The sequence below is a fragment of the Sus scrofa genome, chromosome 15 (assembly GCF_000003025.6).
Source record: "Sus scrofa isolate TJ Tabasco breed Duroc chromosome 15, Sscrofa11.1, whole genome shotgun sequence".
In the NCBI taxonomy this organism is placed as follows: domain Eukaryota; kingdom Metazoa; phylum Chordata; class Mammalia; order Artiodactyla; family Suidae; genus Sus; species Sus scrofa.
The window spans coordinates 80547976-80575674 of NC_010457.5; the positions used below are offsets into that span (position 1 = coordinate 80547976).

The 27699-nt window shown below is 45.2% G+C and overlaps 1 protein-coding gene across 4 annotated transcripts in view; it reads right to left on the bottom strand.

The window, feature by feature from the left end:
- WIPF1 (WAS/WASL interacting protein family member 1) overlaps nucleotides 1–27699 on the bottom strand; it is a 125431-nt gene that overhangs the window by 26944 nt on the left and 70788 nt on the right. For 3 of the 4 annotated variants that reach the window (XM_021074983.1, XM_021074985.1, XM_021074984.1), the window contains one exon: nucleotides 1436–1524. In XM_021074983.1, the coding sequence (XP_020930642.1) occupies nucleotides 1436–1486 (51 nt within the window). In that variant the 5' untranslated portion in view covers nucleotides 1487–1524. Of the gene's footprint in view, nucleotides 1–1435; nucleotides 1525–12932; nucleotides 13444–27699 lie in introns of those variants that run through there. The other variant, XM_013990591.2, reaches the window with a different exon arrangement.

Sequence of the window (27699 nt, forward strand, 5' to 3'; positions counted from 1 at the left end):
CTCCATATGCCACAGAAGCAGCCCTAGAAAAGGCAAAAAGACAAAAAAAAAGAAAAAAGAAAAAAATTTTCCAACCCATCCTGGACCAATATTTTGTAAAAGAACAATGAATTACTGGAAAAATGAATTAGTTAAAAGACACACAAAATAAAATCTTAGAAACAAAAGACAACCCCACCATCAGATCGCTGTGTTTTTCTTTTCTTTCTTTCTTTCTCTTTTTAGGGCCATACCTGTGGCATATGGAGGTTCCCAGGCTAGGGGTCAAACTAGAGCTGTAGCCGCCAGCCTATGCCATGGCCATAGCAGCGCCAGACCCCAGCCTCATCTTCGACCTACACCCAAAGCTCACAGCAACGCTGGATCCTTAACCCACTGAGCTAGGCCAGGGATTGAACCCACGTCCTCATGGACACTAGTCAGGTTTGTTAACCACTGAGCCATGACGGGAGCTTCCAGATTGCTGTGTTTCTTAGTGCTTACTCTGAATGTTTGTACTTAGCGTTTTGAGGACTCTAGCCAGGAGTTGGAGGATCACACTTGGAATAGCAATGAGCTAATTAATGGTGTGTTCCTCCATCTAGACCTGAGATGGGCTATATAAATGTGTCCCATGGAAGCCTGGGCAAGAGACTGTTCCCCTCTGAGCATCAGTTTCCTCAAGTGAAAAGTGAAGGGCCTATCACTGGGAGGCTCCTTAGCAGAGAAGGCTTCACATGCTGGGGGACGTCTTCGCCCTGGGCTGTGTCTGGGAGCCTTTCCGGATCACCACGCAGAGAGCTGCTGGCTTCCTGGAAGAGGGTGCACTAACTTCTGAGGACAGACTGTCAGGGGCCAGGAGAGCCCTGAGAAGATACGCCTTTGGAAAGTAGCCATGGAGAGGCAGCGATAGATTTAAAGGGGGAGTTTAAGTGTGTGGGGGTGAAAGATGGGGGATATTTGTCAAAAACAGAGAGAAGAAAGTGGGGGGAAAGGCAGAGAAAAAGAAAGGAGTGAGTCTGGAGGACACTTTGATGGATGCGCCATCAGAGAGACCCAGGTTTCTGGATATCCTGCCCGGAGGTTAAAGGCTAGAACCTGAGTCGATTAGAATGGAAACAGTGCAAAGTGGGCAGAACCACTCCTGTGAATCTGTCTTGGGCCAGCGTGTTCAAATGAACAGGATGTGTCTCCCTTGATGGACATTGCAGAGGAAACCTAACGAATCCACATTCCATGCGTGTTCTCTGCATCACATGAAACCTTAGACTACAAAATGCTTCTGTGTTCTTTCCGCTACATCTCAGGGTCTGGCTTCCTTTGGCACCTAGAAAGCTTACTGTAGTATCACGGTCAAGCCAGAATGCAAATACACTGAAAACAAATACATGTGTGCTGGCTTCGAGTTTGTTCCACGTGCTTCATGCAGGGACCACGGATGGGGAGAGCCACTCACCAGAGCAAACGTGGGCGGCGGCGGGGGCGCTGGAGGGGGTGGGACGGGCATCCTGGACAGTTAGGCTTTCAACAGTCTGGCTGATGAATCTGTAAAATAAATAAATAAATAAATAAATAAGAAGAAGAAGAAACAAAGCATGGACACCAACTTTCACTGACATGTGGAATCTGAAAAAAGGACAGACTGAACTTCTTTGCAGAACAGATGCTGACTCACAGACATTGAAAAACTTATGGTCTCTGGAGGAGACAGTTTGGGGGGTGGGGGGATGTACTTGGGCTGTGGGATGGAAATCCTGTGAAACTGGATTGTGCTGATCATTATACAACTACAGATGTGATAAATTCATTTGAGTAATTTTTTAAAAAGGGGACAAAAAAGAAAGCATGGTATTAGACTTGCAGTATTAGTAACACTCTGTCCTAATCGTCCTTTCCCTGTCCCATCCAAGTGACAGTTATTCATGTGGGCCAACTTTTATAAGAGGTGGAAGTCCTTTATAACATGGCTAGGATGTCACGGTTCTGGATGGACCCTAGCGGAGGAGGCTTCTCGGCCAAAGTGCCTGGAGATACGGGAAGCAAAACCCAGCACCTCGCACCGCTCAATTCCACCACCGCCAAAGCAGGACGCGGGGAAGACCCTGGCCCTCGGCCCGATTAAGCTGGGAGGTTATCAGGAAGCTGCTAGAAATGTATACCGGCCATGTCAACCATTCAGGTGGCTCCTCTTCCTCCCTCATCTCCAGTCCCCTCTTGCTCCCGGCCGCTGCTGTACTTCTCTGTCCGGGCGCTGTATCTCTGTACTTTCTCTGGGCGCACAGCAGGAATGCAGAGATGACCCTACCTCTGCCCTCGCCCTCAAAGCTCTCCCCATCTCTGGGGAGAGGAGAGGGCTAAGGTGAGGAAGGCGGTAGGATGGAGGAGGAAGTTGGATTCCTACCTCTCTGCTACTTGGCATTTTCTTATAGGATCCAAGTGGACAAAAGGCAGGCAGGGGAGACAAGGAGTCAAACCTCTGACTCTGGGGACAAAGGAAAGGCCAGACTCCAAGGCTGTAGGACAGGGCAGAGTAACCCTGGTGCATCGCAGTGGCAGAGGGGGCAGCCTGGCAAATGTCAGGGGCTGAAGAAGTGATGGCGAGGACAGAGGACATGCCCTGGGAGTTATGCCAGCCACGAACCCCATCTTCCTTCCCCCCTGTCCTTGGGGTCCCATATCTGGGTCTCAGCAGAAGCCCCAGGCCCCAGCCTGTACCCACTTTCTCACCCCTAAGTATCCCGGCTTCTTCCACCCAGACCTTGTTGGTCCTGGATCAGCAGGGGTCCCGAATGAGCAGGAGGGCCTCAACCAGAGCTGTGAGAAGCGTCAAATCTCAGCCCTTCCGCCTGCACTGACTTTGTTGCAGACTTTTAACCAGATCCCTATGCACTCGCATTTGAGAAGCCTGGTCAAAGTCTGAGCCTTAAAGCCGGTGAGCAGCCTGGGACACTGACACGTGAATCACACTGTTTCTATGGCTATCAAACAGCAGAATTACCTTTCTTTTATTTTCAATAGTCTCTCAATTGCAGAAAACAATTTCTCAGAATTTATTCATTTAGTTCAACCACAAAAAGTTAATGTGGGAAACTTACACCTCAAAGCAAACACAGTTGACCCTTGAACAACGAGTCTGAACTGCACAGGTTCACTCAGATGTGGATGATTTTTTTTTTTTTTTTTTTTTTTTTTTTGTCTTTCTGCGATTTCTTGGGCCGCTCCGCGGCATATGGAGGTTCCCAGGCTAGGGGTTGAATCGGAGCTGCAGCCACCGGCCTATGCCAGAGCCACAGCAACGCAGGATCCGAGTCACATCTGCAACCTACACCACAGCTCACAGCAATGCCGGATCCTTAACCCGCTAAGCGAGGCCAGGGATGGAACCTGCATCCTAATGGTTCCTAGTAGGATGCGTTAAGCACTGAGCCACAGTGGGAACTCTGAGATGGGGATTATTTTCAACAGTAACTATCCCAGTGTGTGGCACATCAGTGGGTGGTTGATTCTGAGGATGCAGAAGCCAGATACAGAGGAACCACGGACACGTACTGCTGACTGTAGGGAGGGTCCGCATCCCTCGTCCCCACACTGTTCAAGGGTCAGCTGCACTCTATACTGAAGTGTGGCTGGATGGCTTGCTTTCTGTGAACAGAAATGGAAGGGAAAAGCTGCGAGGACACGGCTGCTGGAAGGCAGGAATTAAGACAATTTGGGACAGTTCTGTTCCAAGGGCCATTGAGAAAACGAAATTTTAACAACGTTAGAGCAGGAACAGCTGCCCTCATTGATTGACAGGCGACTGTATATTGGATAAGAAAGGGTGTTTTATGTCCATTGTCTCAAACGCCTATGACCACACTGCAAACCAGCACGATTCGCTCATTTTACAGAGGACTCGCTCATTTACAGAGGACGATGCTAGGACTCAGAGAAACTAAGTAACTCATGGAAGTCATTCACCTCAGGTCCTTTTGAACCCTGTTCTTTTTAGATAAGCATTTTTGAGCAAGTAAAGAGCTAACTAGGACTGCAGCTCACCTGTAAAGTAGATCAGAATCAGGTTTTCCAAAAGAGCCTGTCGCAGACAGAGATTCTTATCAAATGTGTTCCTGACTCTGGTCTTTTGGGGGCGGCACCAGTCAGTTGCCCGTGGGGCCGGGCAGGCAGGGTTGGGGGCCTGTGTCTGGGGGCCTGTGTTTGGAGCCCTATGAAGGGGGCATTGCTCCAGCCGCCTCAGACTCAGGTCCCAGGACCAGGAGGAAGGACAAGGTTCAGGTCCAACTATCAAAGGTGCTACAGGCAAAGCAATGGGGTGAACAGAGCTGGAGGAGGCAGCTTATCAAGGAAGGAGGTGGTCGGGTCCACCCAGAGAGCCCAGGATAGGTGCTCAGGGACTGGATCACCCACAAGCTCAGTGGATGATGAAAGGCCCCTCAAGACTCTAATTCACTGTGTCAGTCCTGCGCCCACCACCTAACCGGCCACCCTCTTATACTGAGGAAGAAGTGGATTCTGATCAGCTACCAGGAACCTCCTAGGGGTTTGGTTCTCATGAGCTACTCTATGGCTGCAAAGTCAAAATGAACTTCTGTCCTGGGCACCTCTGGGGCCAGACTATGGAATAGAGAGGTTTTCAGGGGGATGAGACCCTGCAAAGCCCCTTTCATTGTTTTATAATTTCCTGTTGCTGCTATTACACTTTTCTCTGTGCATGAACTGACTTATAAATAAACCTCTGGACCACAGAGGCCAGGCCTGCCCCCACTGGCCACCTCCGATAAACAACAGGGGCAGCCGGGGGCGGAGGGTGGAGGATCTGCGGGTGAGCGCTCTCACCTTTCCGAGGCCAAGTTCTCCTTTCTCTCCACCGCTGCTACTCCCCTGCCAACACCCCCGTCCCCCACTCTCCTCCACATAAAGGACTTCCCTCCCCGCTTCATGCTGGAAGTTGATTCCAGAAGCTTCGATGGTCTCTTGGCTCCCTGCGAGCTGAACAGCTGCTGGTCTGGACTTGTCCAGGCTGGGCCCTGAGGGAAGTTTGTGAGGAACCCCAGGCTCCAACCCTCCATCTCACTCAGCACGTGGGTCAAAGAAGACCAACCTCATGTCCCCCCACCAGGCCCCCTTCCTGGCTGTTTTCCCACCACACTGTGAACTCCATGCAGTCTCCCCCATACTGGGTACCAAGCAGGGTTCTCACTAAATATGTGGGGGTGAGAGGGGGAGGGGACACCCAAACAAGCCACGTGCCGGCCTTGGAATGGCTCCCAGCTCGGCTCTACATCCTGGGCAAAGAACCAGTCCCTGGCAGAGGGGCTTGCCAGAGGGAAGACCGGGTGGCTGCTTCCCTGACTTTGCCCGTGAAGGAAGGCCTGGGCCTGAGCCTTGCGGGGGGAGCCAGGGCTTCCCTTGGCCCCCGGAGTTGACAGCCCACGTCAGCATCGGGACTGGGCCTGACAGAAGGGCCTCCACGGCAGCACAGATCCTAACAGGCCAGGCCTTCCTAGCCTGGATCTTCACATCCACAGGGTCTCGGGACAGAATCCAGAGCTTCATGAGCTTGGCTAAAAAAAAGGACGTTTATTTCCCCAACTCTAAGTTAGGCATTTCCTTAGATTATGACTGCAGGCCACAAACCACACCTGAAACCTTTCACCAACAGTTTTTCATATGGTATTTTCACATCATAATTGCTGCAGACCTTTTTTGAAATTGTGGCCATGTTTAGATCTGCTGTTAGATCTGGTTGTACCTGTTTCACTATAACTAGTTTCCTTGGTAATCGCTGTATTTTGTTTATGCATTTAACAACAGTCAGAGATGGAGCCCTTTGGGCTTGACCAGACCCTAGTGGGGTCTGTGAGTGAAGAGGGTTAGAATCCCTGTAAGAAGGTGAGACCTGGGTCAGGAGAACATGACTGATTGATTGATTGATTGATTTTGGTCTTTTTAGGGCCGCACCCACGGCATATGGAGGTTCCCAGGCTAGGGGTCTAATCAGCTGCCAGTCTACACCACAGCCACAGCCACACCAGATCCAAGTCTCGTCTACGACCTATCCACAGCCACAGCAACAGGGGATCCTTAGCCAGGGATGTGTGAGGCCAGGGATCGAACCCGTGTCCTCATGGACACTAGTCGGGTTTACTAATCACTGAGCCATGACGGGAACTCCCAGAAGAATGTGATTTTGAATCTCTGCTCTGCTGCCGAACACCCTGGGATAAGACTAAGCTCTCTGAGCACCCCTGCCTGTCTGTTAATTAGGGGTGCGGGAGGGCCACTGCATAAGCAATCAACAGATGGGTCCAGAACTGTGATCCTCGAGGCGAGCACGGGTCTTGCTGGTGTGAGTGTCGCTCGAGCACCTGGCCAGTCCTGATGGCTGAGCTGTGGCCCTGGCTTTGTCCTGTGTGGGGGGACTCATTTCTGAGCGAATGAGGCAGCCTGAGGCTTGGCCTCCTGCGTCCGTTTGGTCCTTCCAGGCGGCAGGGCAGGAAAGGCAGCTCTGCACCAGGCTGGAGAGGCCCTAGAATAGGGGGAAGGATGACCAGACCAGGGGCTCCCAAGGTGTGTGCTGTCAACTTTTGTAGGGACTCAGGCCCCCCGAAGGTGGAGGACCAGGGCTCTACCCATTCGCTGATCCCTCCCCTGCCCCAGGCATCAACCTTCTAACAATATACATTTTTGAGTGTTAATTCCTTTTGGAGAATCAATGTTTAAATAACTTGCATCATAGGGAGAGGAAAGCCAGACTTTTCTAAAATATTCACCTTGTGTGGTAAATTTTATGAGCACAAAGAAAACCACAGATGGAAATGGGTCTTCTGTTTTCACACACACACTGTTAGGGGTTGAATTTATATGTTGAAGTTTAACCCCTAGTGCCTCAGAAGGTAACTGAATTTGGAGAGAGGGCCTTTAAAGAGGTGATTAAGTTGAATTGAGGCCATTAGGGTGGAGACCTGATCCAATATGACTGGAGTCCTTGTAAGACAAGGAAGAGACACCAGGGATGGCTGAGCACAGAGAAAAGGCCACCTGAGGACTCGGGAGAAGGTGGCCACCTGCCAGCCAAGGAGAGAGGCCCGGGCCGGCCGACACCTTGATCTGGGCCCTCCAGCCTCCAGACTGTGAGATACCAAAATGCTGCAGTTTGAGCCACGCAGCCTGTGGTCCTTTGTCTTGGCAGCCCTAGCAAGTGAATAAACCCATTTCTAATAAAGCATGTGATCTATCAAGTCTGTTAGTCACTGCAGAAATGATAAGATAATGGCTTTCAAATAAAATCCATCAATTGCTTTCTCACCCAAACTCTCTCCGGATTGTCCTACATTCAAGAAATTCAAAATCACTCTGAACTCTAGGATATGTGAGCCACTGCCAAAGTTTTATCTAATAACTGAATGAATTACTAGAAAAAGCAACACAGTTTAGGTGAAAACTGTTGAAGTGAAGGATCCACCAACCAACCTTTTATAAAGGAACTGACTCTACAGGTTGAGAGAACAGAGTAGAATATTTTGCATAAATGACTTCAAAAATCCACTGATTGGTTCTTTTTTGTAACACACACACACACACAAAAAAAACCACACACACACACATACACTACATCAATATTTAGAAGGTCTGGAATTTCCCAGAGAAATGGATGGCTTTGTTGGTTTTACCACCGTTTTACTAGGTCAGCATCATGGTTTAAATTCGCAGTAGGCAGCACCGCACACTAGACCAAGCAGGGCAGCTCGTGGCCTGGAGCCATTTGCTAAATGTATGATACTGGTTATGAGGGATGCCTTGTGTGAGAGAGTGGATTGCTCCCCACCCTGCAGCGGACATATCTTCCCAATAGCATGGCCAACTAGACACTCAACCAGAGCTCATCCGTCAGTCCAGAGTGGCCTCGGGAAACTTAGGCTTTCTTCTTCCATGTACTCATGTAAGAAAGCAAAAATATCTCCGAATGGAAAACAATCAAAAGAACTGGTGAGTTAAGTAAACTGTTTCTTAGCTTCTTACAGCCAATTTAAAAGTCATCCTACATTATGCTGTGTGAGGCCCACACGACAGAAGGACAGGGGGAGGGATGAAATTTCCAGCGCTGTCCAATGAAAACATCTGACACTCTCAGAAGGCCAGCCCCCAGTCCTGAGTGGGGGTGGGGGTGAATCGGGCAAGTTCTAGTAGAGAAGATAAGAAGCAGGCTTATCCTGTTAAGTAGTATCACCACTTTGATCTATTCAAAAATATAAAGCATATTGCTACATAAATACTGCCAAAAGTCACCCTTAAATACTATTCTAACTAAAATAAATGGGAGGATAGTAAACTTTTTTCCAAAAAGGTTGAATTCACTCACTCTGTGTATGTGTGTGGGGGGATGAGGAATGGGTTTAACAGAAATAATACAATTGAAAATATCCTAAGATCCAAATACTCTCTTGCCCTCATTTCTATCTTCTTTTTATTTACATTCATTGATATTTTACTTCATATATAATGTTCTTAAGTCATTTTCGTGTACGTATTTCTTGTGTGCTCTTGGTTTCTTCAGATTAGATTATTTAGAGATTTTTTTTTCCTACTTCCAAAAGTAGCATCTAAAAAACAATAGTCAATATAAAAATACAAAGATGAAAAGAGGAGTTCCCGTCGTGGCTCAGTGGTTAATGAATCTGACTAGGAACCATGAGGTTGAGGGTTCGATCCCTGGCCTTGCTCAGTGGGTTAAGGATCTGGTGTTGCCATGAGCTGTGGTGTAGGTCGCAGACATGGCTCGGATCCCACGTTGTGGCTGTCGCAAAGGCCGGTGGCTACAGCTCCGATTAGACCCCTAGCCTGGGAACCTCCATATGCCAAGAGAGTGGCCCAAGAAATGGCAAAAATACCAAAAAAAAAAAAAAAAAGATGAAAAGAAAACATAACTATTTTACCACTGAAGGAAGCATTTGATAATAATTAAATTTTAGGTGAAAAAGGGATGAGGTTAAGAATACCTAGACATAGCTCTTGTTAACATGTTGATGGTATTTCCAGCTTTTACACACACACACACACGTGTGTGTGCGCGCGCATGTGCGCGCATGTGCATTTACAAGTGTTTGACCAATAAATATTAACGGAAGGAAATTTATAATATGTATAATTCAACACTGCTTTAATAAGAAAAGGCCCTTAAATTCATACTGAATTATTGCAACCATAAAAAAATGATTGTAAAGGCATTCATTGTAAAGGTAGTGACTCTAATGCAAGTTACACTGTTAAAAATAAAACCATTTAGCAAAAACTCAAATTGCCGCTAACAACAGTAGTCTAGGGGTTCCTACTCATGCTTATTTTGGGTTCTGTTCTTTAGAGATTCCTCCAAGAGGCAAACTTCGTTGGATGTATTTAAGATCTGAACACCATTAGAATTAAGATGAAGTCGGCTTTGTTCTTCAACTTCCTGTAAATATGCTCAACAGGAAAATTGATGCTCACAGCAAACCACAGCCATCCTGTTTCTTTAGCACAATCTTTTCACAGCTGCAGTTGCCCATAGTTTCTATTTTATGATACGAGGCACAACGCAGCATCTCTGTGCCCCACCCCCCTGTAAGCCAAGCATGTCCTTCTGGCCATTTTAGAAACTTTTCATACCTTTGCATAAAGTTTGTTTCTATTATTGTGCTTCTTTCTCTCCTCTGGTCCAAGCTCAGAGAGCTGCAGGCAATGAGGCAATCAACAGAAGAAACAGAAAAGGCTGCTCAACCCAAGAGGAAGCCAAGCAGAGAGAAGAGAAACAAGCTTTTCTTTATAAGCAAAGCAGCAGCCTCACCTAGTCCGTGATCATTGTCACTCTCAGTCTGAGCTACATGTAGAACAGGCATGCTGCACAGCTTTCTCAAAAAGTCCTTGCTCTTTTCTCAGGTGGTCATCATTTAAGGCGACAGCTTAAGCAAATTCTGCTTATGAGTTGTCTTCTCAATGGTAAGGGCTTGTGTCTCTGCTGTGCTTGGAGGGTCCTTGGCTATTTCAGAAACAGAGTTCTTGCAGATAAAAGAGTTGGATAATTTGGGGGGTAGGGTAAAGCATTTTTCAGAGAAGACACTTGGGAGCATCTCCAATGTCATTATGATCAGCTGGGAGCTTGGACACAAACTCACCATTTGCTGAACAAGCAGCTGCTGGAGAAATCAAGGTTGCTATGAAGTGACATTATTTTTTAATACACTGTCATATATGTTTAATTGAAAAATTGGTACAAATGCATAGGTGGCTAAACCCTCTTAGAAAGTGAGAAAATGAAGGCAAGGTTAATGACCCACCTACCTGTCCTTGGTTAACTGTGGGGAAAAGGGAAATCTTTTCTACTTTATCCACTTCACTAAAAAGTACCGATTTTCCTCTCACGATTACCAATCTCTAACAAATACTCTCTGTAAGGGGCTCAAATCTCAGAGCCAAAGTTTCCCTAAGCCCTCAGCACCACACTGAGTTTTACCAAAGGAGTAAGATCTACCCCTCCCTGTCCCCCACCACACACTCATACACTCACTCACACACACACACACACACACACACGCACATACACACAGCATATATGTCAGCATACTCAACATATTTTATTCATTTTATCATTGAAAGTACAGCCTTGTAATATAAGTAGAAGTGTCACCAAACTTACTTCTGAAAAGGTCAAATGACTTAGAAAGGAAACGGTCTTACTTGAGATTATTTGCTTAAAGATATTTACTGTTGCTGTGGCATTTAAAACAAAGCATTTGTACAATACCAGAGTCTCAGAACTGGCAGAGGACATCTCGTGGCACTGCACTTATGCAAAAAGCTCTTGAAATTACACTTAGTTGTTAGGTGCCTTGGGCGAACTGCTTAGCTAACCAACAGCAGTTCCCAAAGTAAAATGCAGAAAATGGTACCTACTCAGTAGGATTATTCAAGAGTTAAACGAGGCTAGTACTAAATTAACTATTAGCGATAAAAAAAAAATAATAAAACAAGCAAAAGTAAACAGCCCACCATACAGTAAGTGCTCAGTCAATATTGCCTTTTCCTCTATTTAACCATGAGAAAAGAGAAACCACAAGCTGATTTAAACCTTGGCTTACATGTGCACCCGGAACACTCCTGCATTACAAAAGAATGGTGAGGGGCGTTCTGTGCAAAGTGCATTTTAAATTTCTCAGAATTTACTAAATACTAATTAAGGTATTCCTTATTCTAGTATTCTTTTTTCCAGAGGGTGGCAAAGACAGACACATTTAGGACAATGCAGGGGAAACGCTCTTTTCGACAAGAAGTAGGTGCATGATAATTTGGAAACACAAAAATGAATCAAACCTTAAAGCAGGAACGAATCACAGTTTAAACAGCCAGAAACCCCCAACGAAAATGACGTGTTCCTGCAACGCTAAGCAGACTTCAAAAGGGCATAAAACTTGAAAGGTCCAGGAATGAGGTAGCTTACTTCCTCTTCCATTTTAGCATGGCTTGGGGAACTTCCAGCCTATGGGGCAGATCTAGAAATTGATTTCATCAATGATCAGAGTGAAATTGCTGCTGGACCCCAGGGGAAATTCTTCACTATGGGGAGTTCTCTGAACATTGCAGTTCATCCACCAGATGTATAATCCTTAAAAGTTTAGCTATTAAAGTCACTGAAAAGCTGTGGACAATAACCCAATGAATGAACTTTTCAAAGAGCAATAGAAAACCTGACTGTGATTTTAGATAAATCATTCACCTCTGTAGACGTACAGTCTATAGGAGAATTTGACTACATGATGTTCCAGTTCAGAAGCAAGATAACTTTGTGAACTAAACGCCTAATATCAGACCCACAATCCAAGTGACGACTAATGGTATGGTTTCCACGTTAATGGACTCGAAATCTTTCAGGCTTCTCATTTTTCTCTCTTACTATCCTGTCTTATTCTTTCTCCTGTTTTTCCACTTTCTTTCTCTTTACCAAGCTGTCCTTCTCTTAATTAGAATCTTCCTGCAGCCTTTTCTTCATTTTACCACTTGTCCATTTGCTACTGTATACGCTAGGTATGCCATTGAATTTAAAATAATTTAGTTAAAAGAACTTGTACTTATTGACGAAAATTGTACATACCCTCTTAACTTTTTAAAGCTTTATTTTATATTTCTTTATGGGGTAAAAGGCAGATAAGTCAAGCTGCCTTAAAGAAAAAAAATGTTTTTGTTACAAAAACGTTTCCTTAATACTGTTTTTAGATCTCCGGGTACATAGCTTAAAATATGAAAATTATATTTTATGTCAAAATATTCATCACATTAAATGTAAATATTTATAATGAATGCTGCAGAATTTGATCAGCAACAGCAGTTGCACACAGCACTGTTAGGATGTTGAACAGAATGATTCTAAAAGACAAAACTGCCTTTTTCCTAAAAGACTGCTTAGAAATGGTTTGGGATCTGAGTTTAGGTAACACGTCTATAGCAACAAACCAGCAGGAGCTTAGCCTCACAGTACTTTCCTTTGAAGCTTCCGGTGACTCCTTTTGCTTTAAAAGCATTTACTGCTGCTGGCCAAAGTGGCAATGCTGGCCAAAGTGACAATTCAGAGGCAGTCATGTGGACGACAGCACCATCCGCCAAAAGGATACAGCTACAGACCTAAAGCCCCATTTTAACTGGGAGCAAAAAATTCCTGTGGATCCAACCTTGTCCAGGGGTCAGGAAAAAGTCTACCCAAAAAACAATCCTGCTTTATATTTCGGTTTAAAACACAAGTTCTAAATCACCCACAATCACCAGAGAAGTACAGCCAGCACGGTGTGCAACAGAACGCAACCACTCGGTCCTCTACTGAAAAATCACACAACCTCATCTCAACACACTTGCCGCTTAAAAGCCATTGAGTCCTTCCCGCTGGCTGATAAAGGAAAGACATTTAGTTTGAATATAATGTTCCTTACCGTTAAAGGAGACTGCAGGAAGGCATGAATCAGGGACACAGGCAGACAGAGAGAAGCGAGACATGAGAGAAAAACCATCCCCGAGAAAGGCATCATCTTCTAACGCAAACGTGGGATGGTTTGGGGATAGCCATTTTGGACCAGCTCTGGCCTCTTGTTAAATGTGACATACTGAGTCAGAGGCAGATGTCCTTCTGTGGTTATTCGCTTCCTGTCTGATTAATTTGTTGCTCGTTTCTTCCTCCTTTTCTGCAGAAAAAGAAGCTAGATGGGCTTTACTTAAGAAGCAAGAAAAAGCCCTACATTTGAACACTGAAATGTTTCTCCTTCCCATCAGGTGGAACATACCTTTTTGTACAGCAACAAGGTACAGCAACAAGATTGACCCCTCCAGCTGGTGCACAGCCCAACTGCACTCCAGACACCTCCACCAAAATAACTGTTCACGGACCCTGAGAGTCCTTCAAGAAAATTCCATTTCATTTTTTTATTACTATTAATTTTTGTCTTTGTAGGACCGCACCCACAGCAAATGGAAGTTCTCAGGCTAGGGGTCCAATCGGAACTCCAGCCTCAGGCCTAGGCCACAGCCATAGCAACGCCAGATCCGAGCCATGTGTGTGACCTACACCACAGCTCACGGCATCGCCAGATCCTTAACCCACTGAGCGAGGCCAGGGATCGAACCTGTGTCCTCATGGATACTAGTCCGGTTTGTTAACCACTGAGCCACTTAGGGAATTCCCAGGAAAATTCCATTTTAGAGCATCATTCTCCGTCTTGGTGGTAGGTAACATTTAGGATTAAGGAAGAGTCACTCAAGAACTGAAAGCTCTAAACTATACAAATAAGTAAGGTAAGGGATTCTTCCTCATCTACAGAGCATCCAAGTATGTAAGGAGTAAGTTACAAATGCAGGTGAAGAGAGCTGGTCAGGTATAGGAAGGCAAATGAGTTGTGAAACCTGATCTGGGTGCCCAAGTCAGGATAAATGATGTATAGACACAGCTCGCCTTTTGGTGCTTGACAGATGTCAGTTTCTATTTGTTTGTTTTTAACACACGGAAGGTCCGTCACCACCTCAAGTCTATCAGCACCATTTTTCCAACCACATTTGCTCACCTTGTGTCTCAGTATCACATTTTGATAATTCTCTCAATATTTCAAACTTTTTCATTATTATTATTTCTGCTATGGTGATCTGTGATTACCAATCTTTGATGCTACTGCTACTGGAACCTGGGGATGGCTCCACTTGAATGGAGTGTGTTTTTTTTTTTTTTTAAATAAAGGTATATTTGATTTAAAACAGTAATAAAAGTTTTTAATTAAAGTATGCACATTGGTTTTTGGACATGTTGCTACTGCACACTTAATAGGTTAGCGTGTAGGAGTTCCCGAAGTGGCTCAGTGGTTAAGGAATCTGACTGGTATCCATGAGGACGCAGGTTCAATCCCTGGCCTAGCTCAATGGGTTAAGGATCCGGCATTGCCATGAGCTGCAGTGTAGGTCGAAGACATGGCTTGGATCCCACATTGCTCTGACTGTGGTGTAGGCCAGCAGCTATGGCTCCAACTGGACCCCTAGCCTGGGAACCTCCATAGGCCATGGATGCGGCCCTAAAAAGACAAAATACAAAGATTACAGTGTAGTATAAGCACAAAATTTTTAAAGTATGCCTTTTTTTTTTTTCTTTTTTTTTTTTCTGCTTGTTACAGCTGCCCCTGCGGCATATGGAGGTTCCCAGGCTAGGTGTCGAATCGGAGCCACTGCCACAGCAAGATGGGATCTGAACTGCATCTGTGACCTACACCACAGCTCACAGCAACGCCAGATCCTTAACCCACTGAGCGAGGCCAGGGATCGAACCCACAACCTGATGGTTACTAGTTGGATTTGTTTCCGCTGCGCCATGATGGGAACTCCTGAGGCATAACTTTTATATGCAGTGGGAAACCAAAACAACTCGCTGTGTCGCGGTGTGTACTTTTTTGTGATGGCCTGGAAGGGAATCCGCGATATCTCTGAGGCATGCCTGTATAGCTCAAGTCAGCTGCAGGTCAGAGCTGTCTATGGCGAAATGTCTTGTTTCTGTGCCCCATACTTAATGGGGTAACAATAACTCTCCCAGAAGATGCTTGACAAAAAGCACGGAGATGATGAGTGCGGAAGGAGGAAAATCAGATTCCCCACTGTCAAAGGACTCTTAAGCGTTGCGTAGGCCATGGAATCTATGTAGAAAATATTATACCAAAACCTTGAGAAAGGTATAAAACATCTGGAAATGCTCATAATTTTTCTTTGACCTAACGGAAAGGTTCAGACATTATTTGTGACACACACCATTTAACTCTGAGAAAATGGTATCCGCTGAGAGAATGAAAAATAGGGGCATATTTCAGAAACTAATATCATTGTAAAATTTGAACGTTGGGTCCTGATTCTACTGGGTTCAGAGGAAAAACGCATGACAAGACCATAGGGTGCCTAATATTCCCTTACCCGTAAAATGACAGGACCGCGTAGACCAGTAGTTCTCCACTCGGGGGCTGCTGGAAATGTGTGGAGGTATTTCAGTTGGGTTTGAACTGGGGGGGAGGTGGGGGGATTCATGGGTGGAACCAGAAATGTGAAGTTTCCTGTGATGCTTAGGACTGTCTCACCCAAAATGCCAGAAGTGCTCCCACTGAGGAGTGCTGGGATAGGTGGCGTCTAATATGCTTTTAAATTCTTTGGGGTATGGATCCAGCCGCACAAGGAGTTTCATGATGCCAAGCCATGGCAGAATTCCTGGAAGTGGAGCTTCCAAGGATTAATACCGAGAGTCCTCTGCTCTGCCTGCTGCCACCTGAAGGCACAGACTCACTTCTTTTCACCTAACGCAGGGCCTCAAGTCCAAGGGACATTCAACACAGGAGTCAATACCTGGAGGCCTGGGGCTGGACAGAGGTGCAGGCCTGCAGCTATTATCTCCCTGCCCCTGCACGAACCTCGGGAAAGCAGGAAACTTGATCAACTGCCAAGGAAGTCCCCGAGTGGCTCTTTGGGGAAGTCTAACCATGGTTGGGTCTAAAAAGAGTACATGGGCAATGGGATGATTCCTCTATGTATTTATAGAATTATTGTGAAGTTCTCTAAGTAAGGGGCCCTTCCTTCCCCCTCCCACACACACAGAGGACACTGCAGTTCGTGGCTATTCGCATCCATTAGAAGAAACTCAATGAGAGGAGAGCATGTCACGTAGAAGTCTGGAGCCCACGAGACACGTGAGGGAGCAGTTGTGCAGAGTTTGGGTCTATTTCATCTTTAGTGACAACGTGTAAGCGCAGTCAACTTTGGACACATTTATGACGTGTCGGTGAGGCACCACAGGACATAAATCACACAATGGTCTTCCCTCTGCTTAAAGCTCTCCAGTGGTTTCTTCTTTCGCTTTAAAAATCCAAGCTCTCTGCCTCCGCCCACAAGATCCGAACCCTCAGCCCCACCTCTGCTCTCTGACCTCATCTCAAGTGAACTCCCTCTTGCTAATTACCTTCTAACCCTTTCTGTTTCTTTTCTTTGTTTGCTTTTTAGGGCCACACGTGGCATATGGAGGTTCCTAGGCGAGGGGTCCAATCGGAACTGCAGCTGCGGGCCTACACCACAGCCACAGCAACGGAGGATCCAAGCCATATCTGCAGCCTACACCACAGCTCACGGCAATGCTGGATCCTTAACCCACTGAGTGAGACCAGGGATCGAACCCGCAACCTCATGGTTCCTAGTCAGATTCGTCTCTGCTGTGCCACGATGGGAACTCCAGCTCTTTCTGTTTCTTAAATGCACCAGCTCATGTGCGTGCTGGGCCATGACACTTGCAAGCCCTCTCCCCTGGTTCACTCGCTTCCTGGTTCCTTCCTATTCTCCAGTTGTCAGCAAAAATGCCCTCTCTCATGTCCCATCTCTGCTCCTGCTTTCTCTCATGCACAGCACATGTCACCACCTGGCATGTTTTCACTTATTTAACTGTTGATTTACTTGCTCACCTCTCCCCACAAGAATTCGAGCGCCATGGGACCTTGTTTCCTGCTGTCTCCTCAGCATCTAGAACAGTGTCTGATACCTGGCAGGTGCTCCATAAATATTATTTGTTGAATGAAAAAGAAAATCAGGAGTTCCCATCATGGTGCAGCAGAAATGAATCTGACTAGGAACCATGAGGTTGTGGGCTCAATCCCTGGCCTTGCTCAGTGGGTTAAGGATGTGGTGTTGCCATGAGCTGTGGTGTAGGTCACAGACATGGCTTGGATCTGGTGTGGCTGTGGCGTAGGCTGGCAGCTGCAGCTCCAATTCAACCCCTGGCCTGGGAACCTCCATATGCCACAAATGTGGCCCTAAAAAAAAGAAAAAAAATTCTACTGTAACATACATTCCTTTAAAGGTTTAACACTGTTCCCCCTAAAGCAGTGACTAAGCAATGTCAAGGCTTGATTTGAGCCTTCTTTGGGGAAGGCTTAGATTAATGGAACTCTCCCAGGGAAAGGACACCAGGGAAAGCCTACCTGACGGTCTTCCAGGGAAAGATCAGCAGGTAAGCCCCTGAGCTGTGCAAATGGTGCTCTCGTTATTGGGCAGTGGGGAGAGAAAAATGGGTTGAGGAAGTTGCAAACAAATACATGCATAAACAATCCCATCAGAAAAGAAGGTAAGGCAGTGACAAGATAAAGGAAACAAGTTAGGAAACCATGGAGATAAGGAGAGGTCAGTGTGGCGGGGGGAAGGTTCTAACCATGTGGCTGACGTGGTGGCCTTGGATGCCACGCTCCCCAGGGATGCCCACAGGTAGGGTTGGACGTGAAAGTGCTTTCTGCCCTCCCTCTGTGCCCAGGTGTTCCCAGATCGGCATCAGTTTCTTAGAGTAAAGGAATTCTAAGAATGGATGAGTCCACACTACCATTTACAGATGAGGAATCAGGGATCCAGAGAGGTTAAGTGACCTGCCTGTGTCACAGAGCAGGTGGTGGCAGGGCTGATGCCAGAAAGCCCGTCTCCCTCCCTGTGGTCCAATGTCATGATGGCCTTAAGGCTTCTTTTAAATTCTAAGGAGATTTCACTTAATTCCTTTCTATAAGCCTAAGAAAAGGCAGAAGGAAGAGGGACAGGGAGAGGGCTGTGATGTAGAGGAGAGCGGTTGAGGCTAGTATTTATATTGCTGTTGGGGATGTTATTATAATCAAAGGCCGACAAAAGTGGAAATGAGAACCTGATGCAAATAAAGACAGTTATGATTCTGGACTTCAGAGAGAATTTTAAATGCATACATCACGCCATTCAACACATAGATCAGTCCCAGCTTAATGACAATAGAACAATAATCAACAGTCTCTGCATCCATCAGGTAAAGAATCCTCCACATAATCTACAGAAACAGAAAGCAGAGCAGACGGAGATGACAGCACATCAGCATGGTTCCCACAGTCTCAGAAAAGCAGTAAAGAATCCCAGCCCATGACCCTCCTATGGTGACCCAAGTCAACAGAGACTAAATAAGGGCAACGGTGACATATATAAAATATATGAACATTTGTTTTTTATAATTCTGGCTTTTCAAGTTGTGTTTCCATGACTACCTGTTATGGTGTAGTATTTCCCTGGTATGGGAAGCATGTTTCAGAATAGCGTATTCTCTCCATTCTCAAACACCGCCTTCTTCAACAGCAAAACGCTCCCCCCGCCCCTTAGAGCTTTTTAGAGGGAAGAAGAATCTGTACCGGATTAAATGTATGCATTTATTGTAAGAAGAATTCTACTTTCGAAGTGTTAAAATATGGGCATTATGTGATCTAAAAGAGCAGAAACAAAGGAATTACCCTCTTCCCCATAAATTTATCAGTAGTTACCTAGAGGGCTGATCATTTAAAAATAATCTCATAAACAGAGATCATAAAGACTCATTTTGTACGAGTCTGTGTCCTGCTAATATAAACTGGTATAATCTTACTTAGGGAAACATTTGCATTATATGTCTTTCTGTTATGGCAGCTAGTATCTGCTTACCCTACTTACAATGATGTTCTGTTTGTTTGCTTGTTTTGTTTTTCGTTTTGTTTTTTTGTCTTTTTAGGGCCACCCTGAGGCACATGGAAGTTCCCAGGCTAAGGGTTGAATTGGAGCTGTAGCCACCAGCCTATGCCACAGCAATGCTGGATCCAAGACACTTCTGTGACCTACACCAGTTTACAGCAACGCTGGATCCTTAACCCACTGAGCGAGACCAGGCATTGAACCTGCGTCCTCATGGATCCTAGTCAGATTCATTTCCACTGAAGCAGGATGGGAACTCGTGTTCTTCTGTTTTTGTTTGGAGACATCCCTCCCTCCCTCCCTCCCAGACTCAGTGGGTTCAGGGAATTCACTTCCATGCCAGATACTCGAAGAGCACATGGTTGAGGCTGTCTCATGGGGGCCTTGCATTCATTCTGCCCCAGAGACTTTTTTTGGCACTGGCCGGAGACCTCATCAGAACCAAGGGAACTTGTGGCCAGGGGAGAGGGCTCTTCCCCAGGGTCAGGGCAGGGACTGCCCCACTCATCTTCAGACCATGTGGGGTCCAAAAATGACACCGACAAGGTGGGGAACTGGGGGTGGAGAAAACCCAGCTGGTGACATTGTTGGCCGAATCCATCTATACCTGACGCTAGCTCTACTTCCAGACTTTTAACTTATAAATAGCAAATATATTCTCTATTTTGTTTAAGCTAGTGTGGTCAGGTTTTTTGTTTTTTTGTTTTGTTTTGTTTTTTTTACTACTGGCAATACAAATTCTCTTCAGTGATGCAGAAATCAGTACTAGAAGTGAATACAGAATGTGAATAACCCTGAAATGTGCAACTGGCTGATTTAAGGCTGATGGCTAGTGCAGGCTCAGGCTAGGAAGTCAGCCATCCTGCCTCCATGATGGCAACACTACTGGTTATGCTGCCACCTATGGAACCCTGAGTCTAAGACCCTGAGCCTACTGAGGGTGTACCATTAAAAGATTTGGAGAAAAAATTTAGAATGTTGGAGTATGTCGGCTGCTTACAGCCTTCAGTAAGGTCCACAGGAAAGAGATAAGCTTAGGATGAAACTGACTGGAAGCACAGAGAGGGGAGAAAAGGCTTTGTTAATACAGCCCTCCCCCCTTTTTCTTCCTGGGATCTGCAACCAAGACTGCTGAGAGTCAAATAATCCGGAGGCTTGTGGGTTGAGAAAAACCCAATTCTCTATACTATACTAACATTAGATAGAGCAGAGTAAGAAGGTAAGAACAATATCAGAAACGAAGTCTGAAAAATAGGAGAAGCCCGACTCCCCACTGTCCCTCCAAAGACACTGTGGTCTCTTGTCTGAGCCCAAGGCCAGTTACTTTCCTTGTGATATAGTGGGATCTTTCTCAGAAACAAGGAGTAAATCATCAGTGGCTCCACCACCTGAGGGCACTGTTTCAAGCTGTACCTCATCAGAGAAGATCAGAGACCACAAAATTTGAGCATGGAGGACCGTTCATTTGCTGGGAGAAAGAAGTGCCCAGTCTTGGTTCCACATTCAAAGAGAGTTCAACACAATCTTGAGTTTTGGCTACTAGTCCATGGAATTCAGGGATCAGAAAATCCTACCATGTTTTTAAGTACTAGAGGATAAAGTTCCAGAATGGTAGAAAACAGTTTATGATTGCTCCAACCCTAAGGCAATCCCTAGATCCCTGAAGCTGGGGGAACAGGATATAGGTGGTGGAACAGGTGCAGCTCTGCTCTTAGAGACAGTTCTGGAAGACAACAAATAAGGAAGACTTTCCAGAGAGCAGAAGGAGGGTAAGCCACTGGCTGACAAAGTTCTCATTCCATTGCCAGCACAGGTAGAATCTGTCCAGTGAGCTATAAAATATGTCAGAGACCAGTGACCAATGGCTCATCTCCTTTCCCAAGTGGAAGTTTAATTGAGAAATCCTTCTACTGTCCTCCCTCCACCATTGTATACTGCGTGTTAAACTTACAATTTAGCATAGTAGCCACCAGCCTACGCCACAGCCACAGCAACTCGGGATCCGAGCCACGTCTGCGACCTACACCACAGCTCACGGCAACGCCGGATCGTCAACCCAGTGAGCAAGGCCAGGGATTGAACCCACAACCTCGTGGTTTCTAGTCGGATTTGTTAACCACTGCGCCACGACGGGAACTCCAGGGGGGCATTCTTGAAACTGTGTGTGTTTGTGTGCACACACACGCATGCCATTTATATAAATAGAGGATACATTTGGTGCTTTGGGGCTGCCCAGCATCCATTCCCCTGAATTTCAACAGAGTCTTAAATTTGGGGAGAGAAAGATCCACTGATCTTCCACTCCTGCTCTTCTGGCTTCAGTGGGGCTAACTCTATCCAGGTTCCAGGAATTGAAAGTGGCCAGCCCTGGCTAGTAGGAACCTATGGTTTCCTGGCTGCAGAGATTGGATCAGAGATGAGAATGTGACTGCTCTGTACCAAGGAGATGCATCAATACTTTTTCTAAGTGGAGCTGAGAGCGGTGGTATGATGCCAGGCTGTATATACATGGAGACTGAGAATGAAGCAGTGAAGTGAATGAGCTGTGAGAGGAGCCTGAGACTGACAGAAACATAATCAGAAGCAAAGTGTAGATGTTATTTGGATCTTGATTCAAGGGATAAATGAGGTGTTTGAGAGTAACAGATAACACACTACTATATCCCTTTCCTGGGCATTTATCCAGAGAGAACTCTAATTTGAAAAGACACATGCACCCTTATGTTCATAGCAGCATTATTTACAATAGCCAAGACATGGAAACAATGCAAATGTTTGCATAAAGAAGATGTGGTATACACACACAGATGAATAGATAAAGAAGATGTGGTATATATACACAATGGAATACTACTCAGCCATAAAGAAGAATGAAATACCATTTGCAGCAATGTGGATGGACCTAGAGGTTATCATACCAAATGAAGTAAGTTAGAGAAAGACAGCTATCACATGCTATCACTTATATGTGGAATCTGGAAAAAAAAAAGATACAAATGAACTTATTTACAAAACAGAAACAGACTTATGGACACAGAAAACAAATTTATGGTTACCAAAGGGGAAGGGAGGGAGGGATAAATTAGGAGTCTGGGATTAACAGATACACACTAGCAGTATACATACAACAAGGTCCTACTGTACAGTACAGGGAAACTGTATTCAATATCTTGTAATAAACCATAATGGAAAAGAATATGAAAAAGAATATATACATAAAACTGAAAAACTCTGCTGTGCATCTGAAACTAACACAGCATTAAAATCAACTATACTTTAATAAATAAAAATATGAGGCCCCTGGAAATCTGAATACTGACTGATATTTAATAATATTATTACTAATTTTAGGTGTGATAATATTATTCAGGTTATGCTGTTTTTTACAAAGAGTCCTTACATTATTTAGAGACACATACCAAAATATTTGGATGGAAAGACCTGGTGTCTGGGTTTGCCATCAAATGAAAACGGGGGAAAGAGGTAGAGGTCTAAAGAAAACAAAACTGAACTAAGAGAGTCATTCCTGAAGTTGGGTGAGGCATATGTGGCAGCTCATTATAATGTTCTGACTACTTTTCACACGTTTGCAATGTTTCCGTTATAAAAGTTTAAACAGTGAAATAAAAATGACTCTGGCTCAGTCCCTTCTTCAGCCACTAGAGGCTGTTGAAGGGGTTTGCTCGCTCTGTGATAATCTTGCCCAGACCTGCGAGTTACAGAAGTTATCTTTTTCTCCTCAAAATGATCTCTTTGGTCGATGGATAAAGTAGGACAAGAGGGCTTTCCAGTTCTGCTTCAGAACCCAAGTAGTTCTCTCTAGAAAAGCAATCAACTCTCAGAATCAGAGATCCTATTCATGGCAACAAAAAGCAAAATTCTGAATTCTAACCAACCAGCCAACCAAAGAACAAAAGAAAACAACCTTCCTTCTGGATTAGGGCTGTCCAGGAGAAAGACACTTTGAGCCATATGAAGCAGTTCTATGTTTTCTACCAGCCACATTAAAAAGAAAAAAGCGAAATGGTAGTGATATACTTTATTTAACATCCTATTTCAAAAATACCATCACAACATGTACTCATCATAAAAAACATCTTAATAGGGTATTTTGCGCTCTTTTTTTTTTTTTCCTATTAAGTCTTCAAGAACAGGTGTGTATTTACTACGGGTGACAATTCAAGTAGCCTGGTGGGAAGGAACCCTGTCTTATCCTAGGTCATTTAATTAAAAGGCAAAAAATTTCCCAGGGGGTCACCAACATCCAATACAAGTGGTCCCCAGGGGAAAACCCACATGAGGTATAGAGAGAAGTTTCTTACAACTCAAGGGACCAAAGTGTGGAAAGCCCCGTTTTCACATCCTGCCATGTATCCGCTACTGGCACACACCCAGGGAGAAGCTGCTGGCATATGGATAGTTGCTGTGCTTCCTGGCTCCCACTATGGCCACTAATCATTAGGTACGAAGCCCAGGATGGAGTCTCTACAGTGATTTCTGGGGTGGGAACAACAGCCATATTGTTCCCTACTCAGCCCTCTCTCTAGCCACATGGTTGGTTACTCAGTGTCTCCTGCTGGAGGGCAGAACCATGTGGACCAGAAAGCCTTTCTTGGACTTAACTGGTGGCACAGTGGGTTAAGGATCTGGTGTCACTGCAGCGGCCTGGGTGACTGCTGTGGTGCAGGTTCGATCTCTGACCCAGGAAATTCCATGTGCCGCAGGCGAGGACCCCACCCCCTCAAAAGCAAGCAAGCCTTTATCTGGGCTTCTCAGGAAGCAAGGGTTATCCAGCTCTGCACCTCTGGGCCTGATGCTACATCTGAACCCTGAAGGAAGGGCTCAGTGACTCGAGACTTCCCCTGGGGCCCCCTGACTGCAGAGACACCAGGCCTGGCTGATGCAGCTGCTACCTGGAAGAGGCAGCCTCAGCCCCTCTGCATGTGGACAGGAAATGGGGGTGTTTGTGGGTGTCAAAATGGGGAGGGCCCTCCTGAGATTCAGACCAAGGATGCTAGACAACCTGCATTGTACCAGACGGTCCCACTCAATAAAGAACTAACCCACACGACCTTTTAAAGGTTCTGCTGGACACTGATGTAGGTGAAAAACTGTTTAGTTATCTGAGCCTAGAACTTAACTCTGTTTTCCCTGTAATTCAAAGTAATTATTGCATTATTGTTTTAGCCTCCGAGTTTTCCAGTAATGCAACTGTCATATAAATGAAATACTTGTTTTACTCACGTTTTTTACCAAGCGTTGTTCACCTCTGGTGGAGAATGTACCCAAAGGCATTGCCACTTGCTGTAGTTAAGTCTCTCTTACCCAAACCAGCCTGCGGCTGCAACAGCCCAGCTCATGGTGATGTTCAGTGTATATGCAAGCCCCTGACCGCTTCATTTTGTTTGCTAATGAGTTGTACCTGATCACTTACAAATTAAAGTTATTTTATAATAAATTGCATTCCTCTTATTTCTCTTTTTAATTATGGACAAAGATTATAGGGATTTGGGGGGAAATGATATGTGAGGCCAGACTGTTTCACTGATGAAGGTTCAGTGAAGCTTGTGAAGGAGGCATGAAAAAGTACAGTTATTCACAGTGAGCACAGGGTCAGATGGGGCTGAGAGCCACTGCTTCTGCGCATGCCTGACCCAGCTCCCCCAAAAGTCAGGAAGGAGCCCATGGGGACATGGGCTCACCTGCTGTCCTGGGAGGGAATCTCTCACTTTGCTTCCCAGCGCTCACAGCTGCGGGCAGTGCTTCTTCCCTGGTTTCCTAGCAGGCCCTGCTTCTCTCAGTGGCTTGGCTGAAACAATTTGTTCTACTCAAATAACCCCAGATTCCATCTGATTTTGCCACTTCAAGGACTTTCCGCCTCCCATTTGGCTGCTCTGGAATCTCCAAATGATTGACTGGGAAAACAGACTGTCGGAAAAACACTTCCAGGTTGTCTAATGGGATGGCTGCCCCGCCAGGCCACGGGGAAGGCAACGGAAAGAGCCTCGTCCTGGACCAAACGCACAGACATTGTTTCCTTAACTCCAAATAGAGGTGCGGGGGCGATGGATCAGAAGAGGGGCAACCACAGGGGATCAGCTCTGCCATTCTGTGTGTGAGTTTGGTTTGGTTCCCGCTTCTTTGGGGTTTTGTTTTCTGTTTTTGCTTTTGCCGGGTGCTGACCAAATGACTCCTTTTCCTGGTGCATGGAAGCTGCTTAATTCACTCTTGGATCATTTCATTCTGTTTCAGAACCGTTCTGACTGAATGGACAAAATGATCAGCTGGTAGCTTACGTAAAAAAAGCAACTCCATGACTACATTTAAATATTGACTAGTCTCAGAAGAGCAAACCACAAAGACGTGATGTGTAAAAACCACATGTGGTTTGTGTTTTGTAGGACACCCTCGGGAAGGTAAATGGACATAATTACAAAAAATCTAAATAGTTTCTCCCTGCCTCACCCCTACCCACCATCATTAAAGAATAAGAAATAAACTAAGACTAAACAGCAATGAAACAGAAGCCAACCCAGGAGTTACTCTTGGCTTTGGGGTGGCAGCTGTGTCCTAGCAAGGCAAATAAATAGCTGTCTGGGTTCCATGGCTAAGGTCAAGCACAACCTGTTATAAAAGCACAAGCCTCACCCTGGCCACCACCCCCTCTCCATCACCATAGCTGCCTCTTTCCAGATTCGCTTCTCCTCTGGCCCCACACTCAACCTCCTGGCCCGTCTTCTCCAACCAAAAAGAAAAACAAAGATTACTTTCTAGAAATAAAAATATCTTCTCTGATCTTTTATCTGCTCACCCTATGTACCTGTCTCTGACTATGCAGCTGACTAGGGAGCAGGGACACTATGAGAGCTCCCATGCAGTCACTCAACAACGACTTCGTGTCTACTGTGTGCGAAGTGCTGTGTTGGGGGTCGGAGATGCTACAGTGATCAGACGGACGAGATTCTCCATCCTCGCAGAGCTCACACTCATAGCTGAGCTGCTGATGCGACTGAAGGAAAACAATTTCTCTCCCATTTTGTGCAGTGCAAGTGTTAACAGAGCAGCCTCACCAAGGTCACTGCCAGGGGAAGGGCTAATTCAGGCAGACTCTCATGTAAACGTACAGGGCACCAAAGTCCTGGCATAATCATTTCAATCTGAGAACCATCTGCATGCAAACATACTTGAGGGCATGCTGCCAAGGCCAGCCCACGAGAGTCTATTTAATTCACAATGTGATCAAATTGAAACTTTGGTTCCAAGTCTTCAGGGAGAGGACCTGAGGGTGATGGAGGGAAGAGGGCTGTATCACTCTCTGCTGCACCAGCCTCAGCCTCTGACCCCGTCCCCCCGCCAGCCCCACACTTTTCCTTGACGCCATTCAGGGCATAAGGGGCTCCGGTCCCCATGTACTTCCTACCCAGAGGTTATAACTCCCCTCCACAGGGTAAGATCAGCTCATCAAGATGTCAGGAGGAAATCGACTTGTAGCCTTTTATTTTTTTATTTTTTATTTTTGTCTTTTTGTCTTTTTAGGGCCACACCTGTGGCATATGGAGGTTTCCAGCTTAGGGGTCTAATCGGAGCTACAGCTGCCGGCCTGACACCACAGCCACAGCAACACCAGATCCTTAACCCACTGAGCAAGGCCAGGGTTCGAACCTGCAACCTCATGGTTCCTAGTCGGATTTGTTTCTGCTGAGCCATGACAGGAACTCCCCAGCCTTTTATTTTTAAAGACAGAGGAGTTGTTAACTCAAACGATTTGATTTTATTGAGAGAAAGGAAGACATTTTGGTTGGAGGGAGATGCCCTACAGAACAATCACACTGTCTGGGATAAACTTCCTTGAGTTTTTCCCACGTTGTGTAGTTTTCTTCCTTCACTTAAAATAAATATATACATACACATTTATTAAAAAGTCATAATGAAACGTTTTGAAAATACGAATAATATAATTTTTAAAATGACCAATTGGTACTCAGAGAAATCCAGTTACCATTTTGGAATTTCCTTCCAGTCTTTTTTTCTCTCTGTATGTGTATCTGAAATGGGATCATAGTCCCTATCTATCTATCTGTTTATGTGTGTATGTGTGTGTTATTTATACACATATACAGTTTTATATTCTTCTTTTTCCACATTTTCCCATATTATAGAATATCATCCTAACACAATTTTAATAGTTGCATATTTCATTTTATGGGTGTTCTGTTCGCTAAGTAAATATTTTTTGTTGACAGACATTTAAATTGCAGCCAATTTCATTATTACAAATCCTATTCTATTAATATACTTGTATAAATGTCTGTGGTCTTTTCAGATTTTTCCTTAGGATAAATTTATTAGAGTACAATGACTAGAAGATAGGAAGGTTTTCCTTTTAAAGATCTTGATACATATCATTATGCTGTTTTCTCAGCTTTAGCATTCATATTCTCACTCCATTTCATTTCGTTTCAACTTATGCTTTTATCACTTTTCAAAATCTACCGATTTGATAGACAAAAGATTGTAGGTATGAGCCATTTCAATGTTCAATTTTTGATTATTAGCGAGGTTAACAATGTTTTCATATATTTACTGTCTTCTCCATTAGTTATGGATTGCCTGAGTTTTTTTTCTTTTGATGGCTGCACCTGAGGCAGAGGGAAGTTCCTGCGTTAAGGGTTGAATTGGAGCTACAGCTGCCAGCTTATA